We start from the raw sequence: 20,827 nt of genomic DNA on the forward strand, positions 1-20,827 counted from the left end.
TTTATGTCCACAGACACACAGATATTTTCAAAGAATTTCCTGATTGGCTATCCATATGAATGAATGCAAATGAATGGAAACCGCATCGTCTGGTTCATTGACTGCACGGCAGTATCACGTCACACACACGTAAAGAAGATCGAAAACACGCAAAATTTAAATGGGTCATAGTCCAGGCGCGATCTAGCACAATCGCAATAAGACTGAGCCGCATAACAAACCTTCAGCACGCTGCGACAACAACACCACCGTTTTTACAGTTTGCATGGAGTAATATACTCGCTAAACCGTTATATTCGTACAGCATCATGCCTGAACTGGATCATGTTTCTTCCGCGTTTCCTGTTGTTCCATCTCCTCCAGATCCGGAAGACACGGACAGCTGCGGTGGTACTTCTACGCAGCTGGTACATATTTACGACTAGAATTTACTATGCATAGTCGACATTGATAATCAAAATTCAAAGGCAACGGAATTCCGGTAAGCCATTCTTGAAAATTTTGCTGTTGCAGGCCGTGAAAGATACCGAGAATGCTGGGGAAACGGCAAGTCTTCCTTCTGGCGAGGAGCCGGAACCAGCATTGCTTTTGGAAAATACCACGGAAACGGTTTTGGCGGTGTTCGAAACCATCGCCTGTCCTGTGCAGCCGGAAACTGTTGCCGGTGAAGTCACGAAAACGAGCTTAATTATTGTGGAAAAATCTGCGACGGTCGCGGAACCGATTTCTCCAGTCAGCCCGACGAAACCCAGCCGCGGCCTGTCGCGTTGCAGTTCGCAGGATTCAATCGCGCATGCTGCGCGCTCACCAGCGCGGACACAGAGTCCAGCACGCTGCTTTCCGAAGGAGCACGCCGATTACGTGAAAGCCGTGACAACAGACGATGGAAAAATTTACGTGTGCGCGCACTGTGGTTTTCAATCGTCGAGCGAGGAAGACATTTTTTCCATGCACATGCCGTTCCACACGAAACGCAGCAAGCATTCTTGCCCAAATTGCAGCTTCTCATCGAACGACGCCGCTACCGTGGTGGCGCATATGGATCAGCATCGACATCGCTTCAGTTTTGATCTTTACCAACCGAAAGTGATCTCGAAAACCGTGGAGATCTATCGCTGTCGCCATTGCCCCTTTGAGACGGTAATTCAGGAGGATTATTCCGACCATATTTTGCAGCACTGGGATAAACCGCAGAATCGCTTCCACTGTTCCCTGTGCTCCTTCTGCGGACCGGATCAGCGCACGGTGGTGGAGCATGAAGCGCTGCATTATCTGCAGCGACCACGGTATTTGGACGGCGTCGTCAAGTACGTCCGCAAATATCAGGCCAGCCAGGATAAAACGCCGTTTCTGCTGGAGAGCGATGTGTGGAAACCCAAGAATGTCCGAAAACATCGCTCCATGTCGGAGGCGCAGAAAGAGGGACTGCGACGGATGCTCCGGGATTATTGAGGGTTTTGCGAAGTTTTCTTCCTTTCTGCGTGTAGTGTGCATGTTGATGTTCGGAACCGATGACGGTTGGTGGTGTTGGTGGCACGTCAGTGAGTAGTATTTCTTCTCCTGTGTTATGCAGTTCAGTCGTTCAGGGTGGTTTCTCAGGTTGCAGCATAAGTGTTTTGTGGGGTGAGAAGTCTGGTATTTTGCTGTTATACGAAAGGACTGTGGCTAGCGGTAGCAGCTATGCATATAAGGTCTGTGAATACTTAATTTTTTGTACTTTGTCTGCACGTGCACCTTTGGTGAATTTGTGTGCCCTGTGTAGAATAAACGAATAATATTGTATTCGCTTATAAATATGCTGCCCGAAAACTCAGGTGGCCCATTTCCACGTAGTTTTACTCTTGAGCTGAATCTGCGAGTGGGAAGTCGCCATGTGAAGTGCGTATGGCAGACTGCCGCAAAGTCTGAAACAGATCATAATTGTATTGAACTGTTTTTTAGGAAGTAGAAACTGGATAGTGTATACCATATTACCGTAATGGACCATTGTGACTCAGTTCAAAATTGTTTTAACCAGAATTTCAATAATTATGTGATTTGTTTTCGTTCGGTAATTTAATATTGAGACTCTACTTTAACACAACAATTTCGAACCGAATAACAACGGTCTATTGCGCAAATTACAGAGAAAAAAAATAAACTAGCCGAAACTAGCGCGGCGTAGCGCCGTTCCCGGAGATCGATGGCCCACGGCACAGAATAGAAACTTAGACAGTCCCGCATCATGTTCCAGTATTTCGCGGTTTTATTCTGTTCGACCTGTGCCGCTGCTGGTTCGGATCGCGGGAGGGGTACCGCGATAAGCGATAGCCAGGCAGGTATCGTTAGTTTCCGGTATCTTTGGGCTCGGTCCTGGATTGGGAATCTGGGAGGTCAGCTTTTGTCACTCGTTGCCGGTTGCCAACTTCCCACTTGTGGCGCAGTGAGCAACCGCCTCCGGCCGGGAGTGGTAATAAATTTTGTGGTGAGCTCCCAGCCTCATGAAAATTTTCCAAACAAGATGATACACAATTAGACATATCAATTTTGATAAACCGGCTTCTGCCAAAGATCGTTTTTGAATTTTTTTATGAATATTGAGTGTTTGTCCGACGATTTTGAGTGTTTTTCCGACGATTGTACCTGTAATTATGGATGAATCGCGCAAAACAGGTCAATGGTTCTCCGAAGTATCCAAAGAGACATGTCCCGGCCAGTCGTTCTCGTTGGAAATGGATGATGTATTGGACCAAAGAAAGTCGAAGTACCAAGACATCCTTCTTTTTCAGAGGTACATAGGACATAGGCGAAGCACATTTTTTACCTTTTGCGATCGTTTATCATTGGCAGTACGGTACCGATACGTTACCGATTCTGACATGGTGTCATCACCCCCTCTATGTCATGATTCGACAGTGTCTTTTTTCTGTATTCACACAGCCGAACGTACGGAAAAGTGTTGGTACTGGACGGAATGATCCAAGTAACTGAGCGCGATGAGTTCGCGTACCAAGAGATGATGGTGCACATGCCCATGTTTTCCCATCCGAATCCCCAGAAGGTGCTGTCATCGCGTGAAGGTTCTCGCTTGAGCATGCTTTCCTCGACAGTTGTCACCCAGCATTACCGTCTGTGACTGCAGGTGCTGATTGTTGGCGGCGGAGATGGCGGAATTCTGCGCGAGGTGGTCAAACATGACTGCGTGCAGAGTGTCGTGCAGTGCGAGATCGACGAAGAAGTCATTAATGTCAGTCGGAAGTTTTTACCGTCCTTGTCCTCGGCATTCGAACACCCGAAATTCAAACTCCATATTGGCGACGGATTTGAGTTTCTGAAAAATCATCAAGGGGAATTTGATGTGATTATTACCGATTCATCCGATCCTGTTGGTAAGATCACTAGGAAAAATTTTTCCTATACTTCGGCTAAAAGCTGTGCTGTAAAACAGTATAAGTACAGTAACTTTAACATTAATGTTGATTTTTGTCATACTACTATTTTACTAAACCTGTTAGTTATTCGTGTGATGAATATTAAATTGTCAAGAGCCTCAAACGGCCTGGGGTGAATTTTAAATGATAGATTGAATGGTATGGTGATAAATTCCGTGTGAGTTTGTGCAGCAGTTATCTGTTATACTGTTGCAGTTTATGTTTTTCGGAATTCGGCACCGAAAAAACTGGTCACTTGTGAAGATAAAGCATACATCGCGCATTTCCAGAAATCTTTACGGAAATCGTTGTGGTGTAACCCATATACTGTGACGCGGCGTTTGTTTGCAGGTCCGGCGGAAGGCTTATTTGGTGCGGCATACTACCAACTCTTGAAAAATGCTTTGCGTACTGGTGGAATCGTCTGTTCTCAGGGTAAATATTCGATTATTTTGTTAGGTTGGTTTTAAATGCATTAGCATTTGTTTCGTTATTCAGGCGAAAGTATATGGTTGCATTTGGATTTTATAAAGCGTTTGATGAATTCGTGCCGGGAATTGTTTCCTGTAGTGGATTACGCCAGCATCAGTATCCCTTCTTATCCTTGTGGACAGATTGGCGCAATTCTTTGCGGCTTAAATCCAGTATGTTTGTTTTCTTGTTTTAGCGTGAAATATGCATCGTAAATATTCCTATTTGTAGCAAACGAATTTTCGAAGCGCTCTGCGGGCACCGGATGAACATACGGGTAGTACATGGAATTTGCGATATTACACACCGAGGGTGCATTCCACAGCCTGCATACTGCCTCTGTTCGCGGAAAAGGAACTGTTTTCGTAATAATTTCTCTGTTAAGATTTTTTGTCACTTTTGTTAGTATTTACGTTAGTTGTTTTCCAAAATAACCACAGCTGTCTGTCTGTTGCGGTTGCGTGCGGAGTTTAATAATGCAATGTAGTAATATCTTTCTGGAAGTTTTGGAGGTACACCGTTTCGTGAAATGGATAAATGTTCCCGTAGGAAGTACGATTGCGATTCACTTTGTAAAACTCTGTGCATTTGGGAACATTTAATGCTGTTGATCGATAATCGGATAGCTGTATAAATTGCAGAACAGAAGGGATACTGCACTTTCTTACAGGAGCTTACTGATGTATGGCAACCAGCATTTCTGAATACACTGGAGAGCGGATAATAGAGTGAGGCCATTCTAAAGATATATAGTGGCTCATCGGTTCGATATGGATTTATGTTCGCTGGAGCAGACAGCATCGCTGTATAGCAGTGTAACTGTCCATGCAAAACAAACAGCATTTACCACTTGTCCACACCAGGATGAAGTGCGCTGAATACCCCATAACAGGATAACTTATTCAACTTGATTGAAAATTTACTGGGCCTTTTAGGGATTTGCCAGCCGGTGCACAGTTTGTTTCTTTTCTATGAAAACATCTCAGATCTGTCGCGCTTCCAGCCGGTCAGTTGAACAGCAATGGTGATGCTGATAAATATCCGTTCTAGCGAAATCTGCCCAAAACATGGTAGAGCAAATTCACATTTCATAAGAATTTTGTAATGAAAAGTAGTTGGTAGTTGGTACTGTGTATTACTGGCGCTGAAGGTTCTTAACCAACCGGTGACCTTAATTAATTAGTTATCAATAATAGTGGCATTCAGAATATTACGAGGAGTAGAAATGATAAGCTTAAGGTAGTATAATTTAATGACACTATGGTACACCACAAAGCATTGTATCATAGCCTCATGCATAGGCCACCTATACTTGTACCTTAGATATCTGTAATAATATTATTACGCAACAATAAATATTAATGGTTGGCATTCATAAATATTGTTGTTTACGCAGTAATTTTGGTGCAAATGCATCGCGATCGCCAAAGGATCCAGTTGGTTATAAAATTCTAATAATTATAAATTTTATTTTCGTGCCTTAAATTCACAACTTTACTAGTACTGCATCAATTTGCATGTTCATGAAGTGTCATAAGCTGGATAATAATGGCCATCGCGCACGTGCATCCAAGAACAAACGCTTGCACTAGCATGGAAAGGTCAAATAATCACTTAGGCAAATTAGCACAGTGCCGGATGCATTGGACAATTGTGAGACAAAATTGGAGCACTGCTTTAGAGATCGGTGATAACTATTGTCGGTTTACTCACCAGCAGTGTTTATAGCCGTTTAGTTGTTGGTTTCAGTGCCTGTATGTACGCGCGCGGTACTCAATTGTGCGTACATCCAGCAAATGCAATACTTACAACGCAAGATGTGCCAAAAGATTCGGTATTACCTTAACAAAATGTTCGCCAGAATTTGCATATCAGTTAAACAGAGAAACTTAGAAAGACTGATGTTAAAATTATGACGAACGTATTATACAATTAGTTTTATCAATTATATCACTTTCCCACTAATGACATTAAAAATAACGTTACTGCCGGTCGAAGTGGTTGCACGGCGGTAGTCTGCACTAACTAATACGTATATATATGCAGAGATTGCATGATAAATTTCTGCATAATAAACTTACTCCGCGGTAATTTACGTATAAGAATATTGTACTCGGTAGAAACCATGATTATTATTATATTTATGAGATAATAGCACATTAGTACGCTTTAAGCAAACTTACTCAACATTTTCTTTTAAACTCACCCGAAAAGTTTGGGATATGACATGCACAAAAAACGAGAAACAGTTCTGTGTGAAATGGGCGACTATATAAGCTTCGGGTATCATTGATTAAAATACATCAGTCCGCATGTAAATGCGGAAAAAATTTATAAGATGCACAGAATGAGCTAATTATACGAGGTATTACGTAGTGCGAGCCAGAAGTATCACCTACTGGGCAGCCAAATTTTGTCGACAATTTCAAACCAGGACATCGTTGGTGGATCGTACCAAGGATTTTGCTTAAGCATTAGGTGTGCAAATTTGTGGCTTTTTTGTTTATTTGCAGACTTGTGTGCGTTAAGTGCATGGCAGCGTGTGAGGTAAATCATATGAGCTCACTAATGCGCACTACGATGTGGCCTCGAGATTGGGATTGGTTCATCCGGCGACAGGACGCCGCGTTCATCCAGAGTGCGCATATACAGCTTTGATAAATATGCGGTCGGCAGTAAGTGTCAATGTTGGCCGACTTGACATGTTCCACTTCTTCCTCATCAACTCAGCCTACAACCAGTAAGTGCAGTAATCCAGGAAAAGCAAGTAGTTAATCAAATTACATGCATTTCCCACTAACGACTATCGGCTTGAATATTGAATGACAACTATCGACCGGTCAACCCGGCTCAGTATACTGTGCACAGTGTATTACACACGGAATGTCCCAAGTCAACTGTCCATTTCATCCCCCGGTACATCGCTCGTTGATCAGTTGTTTTCTATTATTCCCATCGCTAATCTCCGAAATTCAATTGCAATTCCCAACCCATGCTGATCGGTGATCACTGATCAGTATAACTTCGTAGTGTACAACAGCCGATCGTGCGGCATTTATGGCTGCCGGCTGACTCTTAAAAATATCTTGATAATTGTGGAGTATCGGATAATCTTCTCCCTCCAAAACATATCTTCGATGAATACCTACAAAATGGACTATTCCTATTTAAATCAATCAGCATATGATACATCCGGCATTCCCGGCATGGATGCCAACATGGGATTGTCGTGCAGTTATAACGATTTTGGCGGCAATGCCGCGCAAATGTCATCGGCAGCAGCGTATCGGTACAACACAACGGCCGCCGCCGCCAGTGTCTCCATGCGCTCATATCCGGGTTCAGCCAATTGCGCCATGGTTGGAGCGCCGCGTGGACCGCGTGACAGCGTTTTTCCAGCAGGTGAACGATTATTTGATTCAGTGCAACTTGGACGTGTAAATCTAATTATAGTCACAAAATGTGCCCCTAATGACATTTGAGGAAATTTGGTTAGTCGCTGCCTAATTCGGTTGGGGTTTGTGGATAATCGAGATAAACGATTGGGCACCTTTGACGAGAAAATAATTCTGTTTCCTCGATTACTTCATTGGCTCGAGCCAGTTAAAGGGGATGACAATATGTAATCGAATCGCCATTATTAAAAAGCACATAACTGAGTTTGTGCTGCAGTACAATGTGATTAATTTAACCCCGCCAACATGGTTACGCCTAACACATATCTAATTATCCGACATATAACGAAATTTACCTTCTATGATTCTATCAGTTCTTCTCTTGAGGCGCATAACGCAATTTGTTGTAACAAAGTGTCTGTGTACAACAACGTAGGCGGATCCACGCCATGTCGCCAATGTCGTATCTGATAATAAATAAATTAAATTCTTCCCAATATGTTGTAGGATTATCCTCTTATAAAATGTATCCCAATCATCACCATCCAGCGCTGCAGCACTCGATGCATTCGCACACACATCAGCCGCAGCATCCAGTGCATCATCATGTAGCCGGTGACAGTCAGGCCGGGCAACTGCTGCCGAATGAAAAACGGAAACAGCGTCGTATTCGCACAACCTTTACCAGTGGACAATTAAAGGAACTTGAACGAGCATTCCAGGAAACTCATTATCCTGATATCTACACTCGCGAAGAGATTGCTATGAAAATTGATCTGACCGAAGCCAGAGTGCAGGTAAGCATAATTAAAGAGCGTCCGTCATTCTGTGGTGACCTTTACAGTTTTATCACTGTGTACTGCACTAATTATCACATAATGCAGTAACAGCCTCGTAACTGTAACATGCCTCATGCAGTAACAGTTCGTAATGTTATATACAGTACATTACTTACTTGTGTCATCTACTGTAGGAGTTGGCTACTGTAGAGTGATAATAATAATAGTAATCAAAGTATAATGATATACTTACCTGTGGCATTAACTATGTCTGGAAGATTGGATTCAGTTCGGTTGTAAGTCTAGGCGAACGCACACACTAACATGCTAAACTTGGATTTACCACTTGCGGCCGATGAAGGGATGCTGCCTTATATTATATCTTATATAGAACCAACCACTGTGATGTGATCATGCATGTGACCTTTCCAAAATAAACTAGTACCTGCGTTAGAAAGTTTTTATTGTTAAGTGTGATAGGATTAAATTATATGTATGTAACGCAAAAGCCATACTAATTGTTTTGTGAAGTTGCCCAAATCCGACTGATATTCAGTTTTAAAAAAATTAACAGAGAAAAAATTTAATACAACGTAACTTTGCTGCGTACACGAAGTGCGTTAAACTGTTGCACATATTTTGTAAGAAAATTATATGTATCCTTTTGTATGGTGTACAGCATTACAATCGTAATAATCGTAACTGGAGTAAGCTGACCTTTTAATGCTACGGTTACGTTTTGGATAGGTTGAAAATTGTGCGTATGATCTTATTAAATACAAAATCACTGAACAAAGTATGAGAAAACTGTCGGGCCTTTAACGTTCCTCGTACTATAGGTACTTATTTTCTCGGTCCAAATAAGAGTGTACTGTGAAAAACCAAAGGAGTATCATGCAGCTCCATTTGGTATCTTATGTATGTGCCGTAATCTCGATAATCCGATCAGAGTTACACCTTCATTAAACATTTCTAGGTGTGGTTTCAAAACCGTCGTGCGAAGTTTCGTAAGCAAGAGCGGCACACAAAAAGCAGTACTACTGCCAATGGAAGCACCACCTCCGGAATGTCATCGCCCGTCTCCGAAGACGATACCAAAGACACTTCCAACCCTAACAATTTTGCGAAATCTTCCACCGGCGATTCCGAGTCGCAGGCAGGAACATTACAGCCCGATGCCTCAACAGCAGCCACAATTTCTGTTATTAAAAGCACCGGAAACGATAAACATACGCTGCAATCCGGACAACCCTCCCGTAGTATTAATGATTCTTGCACCCGAGACGGTAAGCCAAACAAACACGCTTTGGTTGCATATCTCAGTTTTGTCTGGCGCGCTCGTTCGGAAAGAGCTGTACTCACATTGGTAAAAGAAGTCTGTATGTGCATTCCAGAATATTATTTACTCATAATTATATAGAACTACATCGACCTTAAAGTAGACCTATTGTACAATTACTCATTCAATCAGAATCCTGCATGCAGTCTTTTACAATAATATCACCTTAATTGCATTTGTGGAAGTGTGATAAAAATCAACATCAATTTGTAGAATTATATATCATAATGCATGCAGCTGCAACAACAAACTTTTGTATGGATAATAATTTTTAACGCACTTGTTAAGTTTTGCTGTCCAGTAGATGGCAGTAAGATTTTCTTTGAAATTCTGTACGCATGGCTATTAGCACGAATGCTCATAATCAGAGCTTCTTCAGAAACTAGAAAATTCGAATTCAGTAATTCAGTTAAGTCAATTTGTTACGTATGTTATTAAGTTATTTAACCTTAGATAAATTCGTTGCTTTTTTGAGGGGCCGGATGTTTGTATCATTAATTGTCAATACAGTACTTTTGAGTGTACACAATTCTCATGCCATATGTATAAAATGCGTTTTTGATAGGGGTAATGAGTATCCAAATGGTGAATAACAGTGCTTCACAATAGAATGCTACTGGGCACCATCTGGATGCATGAACCTTTATGTTCTTGTCCACTCCCTGCTCCACTTATCTGCATACTATAGAATTTTGTGTATTATTTGTATTACCCTGACATGCATCAGTGTATCTGGATATTAAACAAATTTATTTCAGTTTTATAAAATGTTTACTCTTTAAGCAAAATAGTGTATGTTTTCCCTTTTTGTATATGATATTATACGATTATATGTGGCATGTCTTATCATTATGATTAGAACGTTAAGCATATCTTGCCGGTTCGATAAACTAAAGATTTGGACATTGAAATTATGTAATTTTAGTTTGGCTCAAGTCCCTTAATTACGGCTGTATTCAAAGTGCACTTGTTTGCTATACAGTACCCGCGTTGATTAAGAATGAGCAAGGAAACTCTTGGATGAAACCGCTTCCTGCAATATCTACATCATCCGCTAGCGGAACCATACCAAACACAAATCGCAAATCCGATCCGCGAATGCACAACGGAGTTTTAGAAAACGACAATTCACGCTCTTCTTTCGCAGCCCTGATGCAGAGCGGCGCATCGTACATCGGTGTAGAATCGACTTCCTCTGCAAAGCTGTCCGGTTTGTTTGGATGTTAATGAAAAACTTTTTTTGAGTTTCCTTTAAATGTCACATGTACTGTAAATTTACTCTAAATAAACACTGAATGGTAATACGCATCTGTTTGAGTTGATATCGACTCCTTGTCTACTCGTAGGAAAATAGGTAAGTGCTTCCCAGGTTTGGTTGCAGATTGAATTACTGATAGTCAGTTTCGAAATCTGTACTGTAAAAACTCGTGTACGTACTGTTCGTTCCTATCGATAACAGATTGATTTTTGTTCTGATATCGCACTGCGCAAGAATAAAGGCAGCGTGAAACACATAAAAGTACATCTTTTTTTAAAACTCACTGGAATATAAATGAAATACAATCATTTAAAATCAATAAAATTTCATTTTGTAACAACAACTTCAGTCAGACTTGTGAGCAACCTTTCAAATGGAATGTGATGTTCGAGCAAAGTGTTTTCGTACATTACAAATAAACCATATCCCCGTGCATTCTGGATAGTTAATTTCAAAATTCATTTAGCCGCAGAATCTTCTTCGGCAGTGAAAATTTTGATCCCTTCTTCATCAATGGATGCTGAATAAATCGCCGCAGCCTCTGCACCCTGTAAAATTATACTACAGAATGCGTTTTCGAAAAAAAAACGCTTTCGCAATTTGCAACAATAATTCGGTCAAAAGCAAAACTAATTACGAGAATTTATTGATTCCTGAATTACCTTTATGTTGCCAATCAGAGCAGCAATTTTTTCTCGATCAGATGAATTTTTCAGCAAACAGAATAAAAATCCTCCACCTCCTGCACCGGCTAATGTATGGCTGCATATGTATGGTTTCATAGCATCGATGATTTTTCCGACACTAGCCGGTTCCGTGCCAGCGGCCATTAACTTTTTCTGTTCGTAGTAATTCACAATGCAGGAGCAGAACTAGTAAAACAAACATCAGTGCTTTTCCCTCCCCACTGTCAGTGGAAAATAATGGTTTCTTCTTCAAACCTTTTCAAAATTCCACATTGTCAATGAGTCCATGCATTCTTTTGCGTTATCCACTAAGGCCGTGCATGTGCGCACAACATGTGGCTGTCTGGCATACCAGTTCCTTACAACGTTTTGCAAAAGATTCTTGGCCAAGCGGGGTTTTCCTATACAAGTACTCCATCGTTATATTTCAGTTTCAGATTTCAGTTATACCATGCATTCTTAACCGATTTACCATCTCCCAGGTAAGCAAATGTGAATCACAGAAAGCACAAAAAAAGTAAACTTGTATCGTACCAGTATATATCAAAACTATCCTCGAATTCAGCTCATCCACAATGTTAGCCCCAATCGGAATAGGCTGAACACTGACGTGTAGAGGCAGCGCAGCCGGAGATGATCCGACCTTGAATCCGCCATAGACACCTCCAACTTGATCTTGCCAACCGCCTCCTGTAGTCAGCATTTGTTCCACGCATAAAACCTACCAACGATTCGAAATGGAACTGCTACAAATTTTTACTCGGGAGCATCAGCCAACGCACGGCATGAATGACAGCGGAATTATCGAACTTCTTTTCCGCAACTGACCACAATGCCGATATGATCGCTGCTGCTAGAATGCTACTGGTCCCTAATCCGGAACCCTGAGGCAAATTCGACCAAGTGGCAATTTCAAAGCCACATCCCCATTTTGATCGTAACTGATCCTCTAGCGACTGTTGTGAATACATATCCACCAATTCCGCAAACAGAATGCACGCCTTTAGTAGGGCCCCTATAATAACAGAACTGCTATTAAAAAACAAACGTTACAGCAATACTTGTTTTACCAGGAGCGCTTGGTATACAATAATCCTTCAGATCTGCCAACTGTGTCAGTTCGTTCCCTCCGAGACTATCAGCAAACTCATTTATCAGCACAATGCTGAACCTTTAAACCGATATGAAAATGAGACCAATCTTCCCAGCACAGGATAAAGCCACAATTATTAAGAAATGGTTTATTCTTCAGACCTTTGCGTGCGTCTAGCTTTTGCCCCAATAGGTCGCTATGACAAAAAATAATATATTAGGCATTCAGTAACGTATTTTCTCGTCAAATGAGTTCTACGCACATACCTTCCCGTTAATAAGCAGAGCGGCGTTGACAACCACACCACCCTTTTCATAAGCTATTGGGGGTGTATCTGTCCATCCGCCAGAAAGGTCAATGCGCGCACCGCACTCTGCGATGAACCACGTGGTATACGGCGACTTAAGAGGGAGCTCTTGCGAATCCAGTTTGATAAACTACAACCAGACGCATTTCAAACCATTTTGATTACAAAATTTCAACTTTCGAAAGGTACCGCAGAAAGTCAGCATTGGATGATCCCTTTTAACTTGAGCGATCAGTAGCGACATTTAAAGTTCACTGCCCCTGCTATTAAAACCAAACATACGATATACCTGCTTGGCTGCAGCAACAGCTTTTCGGCACAGAATTTGGGACGCTCCTTCGTAATGCCTTGCGCAACGAATCATCAAATCAGGCCTTGATAACCAGCTTTTCCGTTCCTTGGCCATAAGATACACACCACTCTGTATATGACCATTCTGAAAAAATTTATGTAATCACAAACAAATAAACAATCATTAGCTTATTATCCAGTATACTTCGAACGCTTGAAAAGCATGCTGGAATGCCTCGTTTGCTGCAGGTCCACTTCGCAGCCCTCCATGCCCTTGCGCCATGCTGGATATCATGTCACCAATAAGGTTAAGAGTGCGTGCAGCCACACCATGCGACGATCCCGCGGCCACTATATAAAATCGGAAAAATCCCCAGTTCGTTATGCTAATGAACTGTTTCACATTAATAAAAAAAACACTGGCATATACATTTAATTGTCCAATTCAAGGTAAAAAAAACATATAAACAAGAATTTCCCGAAGTGCCCGAAACACTCACCCATATCCAAAGCATTCAAAATTTTTTCCGCGAAACCATCCACAACAGCAGAATTAAAATATGGTACAAAATAAAAATCTTGTCCCTGATTCAGAACGGTCATCAGCTTTTCCACCAAAATATCGTAAAAAAGGAAACTGCAAAATCAAGCATTAAACCTCATTCTACAGAACTAACGAGGTCGATAGTAACTTTCTAGACCAGCTCCTACCGTTTCAAAGCAAACTCAGCAGCTGTGTCCAATCTCAAAAAGATTTCTTCCAAGGAATAGCGCCAAGAAAATCTCCATCTATGAAGTCAGAACTGATACCATACAGATTTTTGAAAAAGTGGTACAGTATAATCATACTTTTCTGGATCCAACTGATTATTCGTAAGGTTGTCGAATGCCCAGAACAACCCATCCAGTTTGGGCTCGCCTGCAGACGTCAAAACTGGAAAAAGTTTTGCCGTCCATATAGATTTTCTAGTATTTTTTGCTGGCCACAAATCAAGCTCGGTTAACTGTGTAGCTTTGAAAAACTCGTCCCACTTCAAACCACAATATTTCCCTTCCGGGCGAAATGGCTCCTAGCAAAGATTTTACCAGATAAAACTATCGACAAATTTTCTAATACAAAAAATAGAGCAGTTACCATCAAAACATCCGATATACCGTAAACCACCGGCACTCGAATGTTAGTATTTGTTTGGGACTGCAGAATCATTTGGATCTCTTGTAAGCATAAACCCGATTTCAATGTCAGATTGTTAGAAATCTATAACCACACCAAGCGCTGGAGATAACTTGAAAGAAAGAGTCAAACTTCTCAAACGCACCGCATTTCCGGATTGTCGCGTGTCTATATTTTGGACACAGGTATTGGGTTGTAAAATTAACCCATCATCAATAAATGAGTTGAATGCATAAACTGGCCCCTCATATAAACGCGAATTTGAAAAACACGTGTTAATTGCGTATATTTCCTCCTTAGCTTCATCCAGTTTATTTTCACGGGAAGAACTGATAACCTACAAAAATACCCCAACCATGCATGATGCAAGAATCAGTTAACAGGCCTACAGGTTTCAAAACCTAATACTGTTTTGCAGAAACTAAACAGATATTTCGTGCGAGTATAATGTTATTTTACCGTATGTACAGCCTTCGACTTGGAATTCAAGTAGATCGTCTTCAAATGCTCTTGAAGGCAAAGTCCAACGGAAAAATAATGGTGAGCCGAATCATCGACATGAGCTACAACATTTGCAATTCAGTCATACAAATTTTTGCTGAGAAACAGCTCATACCTGAGTAAAGAGAAAACCGTCGCATATTATCCCAAATCAAGCGGCGCACTTTGAAAGCCGTATCCCGATCGGCATCTCCGCCCTCGCGTGCGTCCATCCGTGTGATGCTACTGGACCGATGCATGAAATCGCCTTCACTTATATCTTTGCACATCGCCAAGATAATATCAAAATAAAGAGAAACCTGCAATCAAACCGAAAACTGCGGAATCACACACGACAGCACACACATTCGTAAGCCAACGGTAAGAAGAAAAATTACTAATAACATCTACAAAGTGTCGAAAAATGCTGTTACTGGATGTGGATGGGCGCCGACGTCGAAACCCATATAAGTGCAGCATTCCAGCGGAGGGGCAGCTTGAAGGGACAACAACCGTTCCGCGATTTCGTGAGAAACATACACAATTCCACTGATTAACTTAACGGAACCATCAACGGCGTAGTGGGAAAGCCTCGCGGTTTGAGCAGCATAGAGAATGTCTTTTACAGACCCCTAAAAAATAAAAAAAAACATCTGAGTGCACAATTTATGACTCCACAAACATCAACAAACACGGATCCAATCTCACCCACATCTTCATTTGTCAGGACAGTCCCGTGATATGACGCATATTCAGGTGTTGCGCCGACAGTGATTATGCAAGCATCCGGTCTAGCGATACTTTTTATTAGTTCTACAAAATATTGTCCAAATCGTTCGCAGCGACAAATACAATATATGCATGTTGCAACAATAATTAACGAAATATGCCGTATCTACTTGCAGAGTTGGCATATTCAATAAGCATATCCGTGCTGCATATCCAAACTCCATCACCGAATTCTGGCATCAGCTGTAAATTTTGTAATATCGTTTGGGAAATATGAACGAAATTTCATCGAAACTGTGTACCTTTTCCGTTACAAAATTATACAGCTGCAAAATATTCGATGCCATTTCCACGTAATCTTCTGATAAAATTTCGCAATGAGGAAGCAGGGAAAACGCTCGAGACGAACTGCCGAAAGGATATGGTCGTCCCTGAAGCAGAACATTTCTCAACCGAACACAAATTAGCTCGCTGCTAAACTAATGCAACAGAGGTAAACAAGAGTAAGTACTTATTGTAGAATTTTAAATTGCGTATCCACTGATAACAGCGAGCAACTTAATCACTTACTGTGACTTACATGATGAAATATGAGAATTCTTGCGCCAATCAGAACTTCCGGAGAGAGAATCTGGTAACCGCGTAAAGAGCACAGCTGCTCGACTGCGTACAATAAGGCATTTATCGTAGCTCCTCCACTTCCGATGCCGTTCCCTGTCTGTGAAAATGGATCGTCAATGGTCAGCACATGCGTGCTGGAAGGAATAATTCCCTTTCGCCGATACACAAGGAGCTCTGCGTCCGCGTGCAAAAAAATAATTATTCAACTTCGAGAATACTTCCTGTTGAACATTTAGAAATATTCCACTTATTGGTTATCGTTAAGCACCTTTCTCGACTGCCTTTGCTTCTGCAGTGGTACGTGTCGTGGCGACAATGGCAGTCCATGTCAGGTCCCCATCGCGATTATCCATGCCTGCACTTCGCAGAGACCAGAGGCCAGAGCTACAAACGTGATGGGTATTGGGTACAGTATCCTGTCAGTGTCCAATGGTTTGGACAGCGCCGAAAAACTTAAGATTAACTATCCTGGATAGTCTATCCAAATCAACAGACATCCAAAAAATCATCAAATACTTAAAACGAAGTTTAAGGCATACATTGTGTGTTTATTTTTCGTATTTGGTGTTTACAAAATATTGCACCTGTTGGCGTGGCTTGCCGCTTGCCAAAACGAAAACATTAGACCGTACTCGCACTCATACAAAACACCGCAGTGACGCAGTTAGTCGGTGTGTTTCGCATTCGCGCAGTGCACAAATATGATAGACTTCCGGGAAAGCCTTCCAGTCTACGGTCGGTTTTTGCACGGGCGGTTGTGCGGTCCTTCATTCGTACTCATTATTGCTGCCCATTAATGCAGCCCAACGGCTTGTAGCCGGTAATTTTAGTGTCCATGTTAAGCCCGCTCATTCCACATCCTGCTTGATCAAACTGGCAAAAGTATCCAAATCTACCATCTCGACGATTTTCTTCATCCGACGATTTTTTTGAATTTTGGTTTTGCACATTGCTTCTCGTTATATCTCCTGTGGTCTCCTCAGTTACCAGTTGTTTTTAAGTATTTTTGCTATTGATTCCAGTGTGCGCTCTTGTATTATCGATCAGGACAGAAGACGAAATGTCTGATACAGAGGATACCAAGCCAAAAGCCAGTGGTGCGGGAGACGGTGATGCCGAAACAGGAGGGAAGCGATGAGTACATCAAATTACGGTACGCCGTTCACCAGACCGTTTTCTTAGATATCCAGTACCTCAATAACGGAGACGAATTCATTCTCTTACAGGGTGGTCGCGCAAGACGGGAACGAAGTACATTTTCGTGTCAAAGCCTCGACAGCCCTTGGAAAGCTGAAAAAGAGCTACGCAGACAGGATGGGGGTCGCCGTGGCTGCTCTTCGGTTCCTCTTCGATGGTACGTGCATTTCATCGCGAGCTTTCATTATGTGCTAATGCTATAGAGGGGTGGTTTTCTTATAAGGACGTCGGCTGGAAGATAATGAAACTCCCACTGGTCTGGAAATGGAAAATGATGATGTAAGCCGTAATTGGTATTTTGGCGAACTTCGAAATGAACAATTACTGATGTCAGTGATGTGTGTTGTTGCTGTAGGTAATTGAAGTTTACCAAGAACAGGTTGGCGGGTGAATACTTCGAAAGAATGGGTTTCCAACTAAATCCCATTCTGAAACGGTAGGTTTCGCTAAAATTTCCTTATTTTTCGGAATTGTACGGGAACTGAAAACGCATTTAAAGGCAGTGATATCAGAAGTGAATTACGCAGTAAAACATTGCGACGCTAATTGCCAGCTGCACTTTGTGATGAGTGGTTTATTTCGCAGGTATTGATTTATCCGCACCCAGTTACGGTTTGCCCATCTACAATTTCTTTGGTTTTGACAATAATAAACGCTGGGAAATTGCTGTCGCGGTTTTCTGCACGCAATCACTTTTTGTAGATTGGTTCTACGTTTTTTGACGCTACAATTCTGCGGTTTCTCTCCTGTTTATTTCATGTTGTCATTCCGTTTAAGCTTCGGACTGGTACGTTTTAGGTATCACCAGTTTTGGTAGTTTTGATTCAGTACCAAGTTAATGCCGCTTACTCAAAGGCGGATATCTCGCCAAAGTTTTCGATCTTCTGACATGTAATAAAATAACTGCGCTTTTTTTTGCCGTTTTGCGAGAGGTTTGCGTACCGTACAGATGGAAAATTATCTGATTTTGAACATCGGGATTGCATAACGCCACAAAGGCTAACCAAACTGCACTAAAAATCCATAGCAGAATGCGCTACGAACAATGAAACACGAAACCAAATCGAAAATTACCCAATAAAACCAGAAATTAGTGAACATATAATCATCACGGCCAGAACTGGAAAACGTTTACTATTAGGCATCCGCGTGCTTTCTTATGAAAATCAGAAAATGACATTAGTATACAAAATTTTTCCGATTCACCATAAAATACGGTCAAAAAACATTAGCGGTCTGTTTTATCAGCCCGCTCTGATCTTTTCTTGATTGCTTCAGCCAAATCATGTTTCAAAAGCTGCTGCTGCTTTTGATCTGGAAGTGGCTTGACAGATCGGAGTCCATTGACGATATCTTTGGTTTTTCCGAAATAAATTTCGTTCAGAGTGTTACGAATTTTATTTTCCATGTCCTGGAGCACAAGATAGTTAGCGTCAATCCCTAAATGATGAGCAAATAAACACGAAATCTAAATTCACCTCGACCATTCTTCCAATGTTCGCAATATGCGGGGATGCTTCGTTAACTGGAGAATCCATTTCTGCCTATAGCAAAAGTTTCAAGTTTTTCTATGAAACAGCAACAAATAAGAACAATCTTCAAACAATTCAGTATGAACCTTTAACGTAAGCAGTAAGATATAAAATAGTATGGATAACACCTATACCTGTCGGGTCAAACTTCCGCCCAAATTCATCGTTCCGGAAGCAAGCTTATCTGTCTGTAACCACAACATAGCCGTGGATGTCAGTTTGTAATGGGCATTCCGACCACCAGATTTATCTTGCACTTCCACAACATGGATGGAATCCCAACAACCCTTGATCTTCTTGGAACCGTCTCCAGTCTTCTTTATAAGTATGACACCGGCAAACCCTTGTTCCAAATCCCACAGATATACAGACGAGACACCCCCTTCGAAATACATGTCACGGTACTGATCGAAGGCACTATTGGCTTCAATCTCCAGTTTGCGAAGCTTTTCCGATGGTACAGTGCCATCTTCTAGGGGCGGGTCGTATTTGTTGCTCCAAGGAGACCTAAAACGCAAATATACTTGAATACGATGCATCTGGCATCCAGGATTATACGCTTTGATGACTGCAGTGTGGTGTTACCGTTGCAAAAGCTCAACAATCAAGGTAGCATGTAATACTATTTATGTACTATTATTATATTATACTATATGTTTTTGCTATTGTCACAAACAGCACACGGTGTCACACGCCGAGAATAACGCTGTCATACAAGCAAACATATCTGCATACAAAAGATCGATGAAAATCAAGGAACATCTGAGACCAATCCATATAGGGCAAATGACTCAGTAAAGCTAAATATGGGCAATGGCAATCAAAGACAACAAAGATATGAAACCGTTCGCAACCCAGACCCGATACACGCCGCCTACACCATAATGAAATTAAAGAATGCATTCTTTATAAGATTTCACTCAGTTCAGCTACAGTAATAACTCTACACAGTAAATTATATTCTGTAAATATTCTAAAGATGTATAAAAAAAAGCAATACTCTCTGAATTTGAAAACACGTAATCCGGAGTTCAAAACAGCATCATATTAAAAACTACAAAACACACCTGTAGGAATCTCCGTCGCGATTATAATCACATAGCAAGTAATCCTTTCCCACAGTTTTATCCCTCGCAATCTTCAGCGGCTGATCCACGGAAGAGAGCAGCTCTTCGCACAGATTAGGCACCTAACCAGGGCGGTAATTACTTACTGTAACTCACACTAATAACAGAAACCTCGCAGAATCCAAAACGAATTGACCAATCAAGAATCGACGCACCAAATCAATCAAGTCCGTTAAGTTCTTTTCCACTTGTTGGGGTGGCAAGCGTCGCATCAAGTCCAAAGCACAATCAAGTTGCTGATCCGTCTGAAATCCAACAACAAAGTTCAGCAAGTTACGGCAATCATGACCATGTATGTCAGTGATCACTGATGTACATCAGTACATATCAGGACTTCGTTGTCGACTTATACTGCAAAGACATCCCAGCTTGTTCACAATTCATTCGCAAGCAGCTATACAACTGAGGAACGATAGAGCTGTCGAAATAACTAATTTGAATCTCCGAGTACTCCATATTTCTCCACCAAGAAGCACGGGGCTGACGGGCTGCTTACCATGATGCCCAATGCTGTTACCAGATGGTCTGTTGAGTGTGCTCAGTCCTTGAACAAGAACGAAAACACGTCACAATAACGACCGAAATGTATCACAATATAATGACTGTTTTTAAACCTCTATTTTCTTTAACAAAACTTTGACAAAACAGTAACCAAAAGAACCAAAGGATCCAATTGGACACTAAAATCAGGTAATCTACTGGATCCAAAATAGTTCTTGCTTCGTCGCATCGAATGAATCAACCAAAGGGGCCAGTTCAGTCGGCGGATTGTTTATGGCAAGCCGATGGTTACAACGTGTATATACTATAAGTACAGTGTACAGCCTCTCGACTCTTATTAAACCATAGAAGACAGACCGGGGCTACCAGAGCAAAAAAATTCTATTTATACACCAAAACCAAGTTGTTTCACAGCTCAGAATTACGAAATTCTGATA

At 41.5% G+C, this 20,827-nt stretch overlaps 6 protein-coding genes across 7 annotated transcripts; 4 read left to right on the plus strand and 2 right to left on the minus strand.

Moving 5' to 3' along the window:
* Positions 1–134: 134 nt before the first annotated feature.
* LOC129589361 (zinc finger protein 568-like) lies at positions 135–1,780 on the plus strand. The gene is made up of 2 exons (XM_055484083.1): positions 135–407; positions 514–1,780. The coding sequence occupies exons 1-2, from the start codon at positions 309–311 to the stop codon at positions 1,450–1,452; spliced, it is 1,038 nt and encodes a 345-aa protein (XP_055340058.1). The 5' UTR covers positions 135–308; the 3' UTR covers positions 1,453–1,780.
* A 711-nt stretch (positions 1,781–2,491) lies between these two features.
* Positions 2,492–4,501, plus strand: LOC129589372 (spermidine synthase-like). Its single transcript, XM_055484112.1, has 6 exons — positions 2,492–2,770; positions 2,920–3,040; positions 3,122–3,368; positions 3,762–3,845; positions 3,909–4,054; positions 4,113–4,501. The coding sequence occupies exons 1-6, from the start codon at positions 2,631–2,633 to the stop codon at positions 4,248–4,250; spliced, it is 876 nt and encodes a 291-aa protein (XP_055340087.1). The 5' UTR covers positions 2,492–2,630; the 3' UTR covers positions 4,251–4,501.
* Positions 4,502–6,732: 2,231 nt separating this feature from the next.
* LOC129589245 (paired mesoderm homeobox protein 2B-like) lies at positions 6,733–10,900 on the plus strand. The gene is made up of 4 exons (XM_055483865.1): positions 6,733–7,283; positions 7,784–8,073; positions 9,032–9,341; positions 10,377–10,900. Exons 1-4 carry the CDS (start codon positions 7,019–7,021, stop codon positions 10,619–10,621), a joined length of 1,110 nt encoding a protein of 369 aa, XP_055339840.1. The 5' UTR covers positions 6,733–7,018; the 3' UTR covers positions 10,622–10,900.
* Positions 10,855–16,645, minus strand: LOC129589244 (L-fucose kinase-like). Of its 2 annotated transcripts, XM_055483863.1 has the most exons (23): positions 16,302–16,645; positions 15,993–16,207; positions 15,715–15,843; positions 15,583–15,655; positions 15,396–15,496; positions 15,118–15,315; positions 14,820–15,003; positions 14,663–14,766; positions 14,349–14,540; positions 14,165–14,287; positions 13,879–14,099; positions 13,741–13,818; positions 13,530–13,666; positions 13,235–13,380; positions 13,028–13,174; positions 12,698–12,868; positions 12,593–12,627; positions 12,409–12,509; positions 12,121–12,353; positions 11,873–12,059; positions 11,594–11,739; positions 11,315–11,524; positions 10,855–11,200 (listed from the first exon to the last, which is right to left on the minus strand). In XM_055483863.1, exons 1-23 carry the CDS (start codon positions 16,384–16,386, stop codon positions 11,111–11,113), a joined length of 3,306 nt encoding a protein of 1,101 aa, XP_055339838.1. In that variant the 5' UTR covers positions 16,387–16,645; the 3' UTR covers positions 10,855–11,110. The 2 variants fall into 2 exon arrangements, with proteins under 2 accessions (XP_055339838.1, XP_055339839.1); XM_055483864.1 differs by lacking the exon at positions 16,302–16,645 and having other exon boundaries at positions 15,983–16,121.
* A 251-nt stretch (positions 16,646–16,896) lies between these two features.
* Positions 16,897–18,142, plus strand: LOC129589434 (small ubiquitin-related modifier-like). Its single transcript, XM_055484202.1, is given in 6 exon segments — positions 16,897–17,150; positions 17,152–17,186; positions 17,260–17,387; positions 17,454–17,509; positions 17,586–17,666; positions 17,816–18,142. Coding segments are annotated over 5 exon segments (312 nt in total). The 5' UTR covers positions 16,897–17,093; the 3' UTR covers positions 17,622–17,666; positions 17,816–18,142.
* On the minus strand, positions 18,123–20,623 carry LOC129589433 (F-actin-capping protein subunit beta-like). The gene is made up of 6 exons (XM_055484201.1): positions 20,386–20,623; positions 20,045–20,134; positions 19,830–19,951; positions 18,897–19,269; positions 18,709–18,774; positions 18,123–18,641 (listed from the first exon to the last, which is right to left on the minus strand). Exons 1-6 carry the CDS (start codon positions 20,386–20,388, stop codon positions 18,459–18,461), a joined length of 837 nt encoding a protein of 278 aa, XP_055340176.1. The 5' UTR covers positions 20,389–20,623; the 3' UTR covers positions 18,123–18,458.
* Positions 20,624–20,827: the final 204 nt, after the last annotated feature.

This window comes from Paramacrobiotus metropolitanus, unplaced genomic scaffold (assembly GCF_019649055.1).
Source record: "Paramacrobiotus metropolitanus isolate TYO unplaced genomic scaffold, Prichtersi_v1.0 Parri_scaffold0000034, whole genome shotgun sequence".
NCBI classification, from domain to species: Eukaryota; Metazoa; Tardigrada; class Eutardigrada; order Parachela; family Macrobiotidae; genus Paramacrobiotus; species Paramacrobiotus metropolitanus.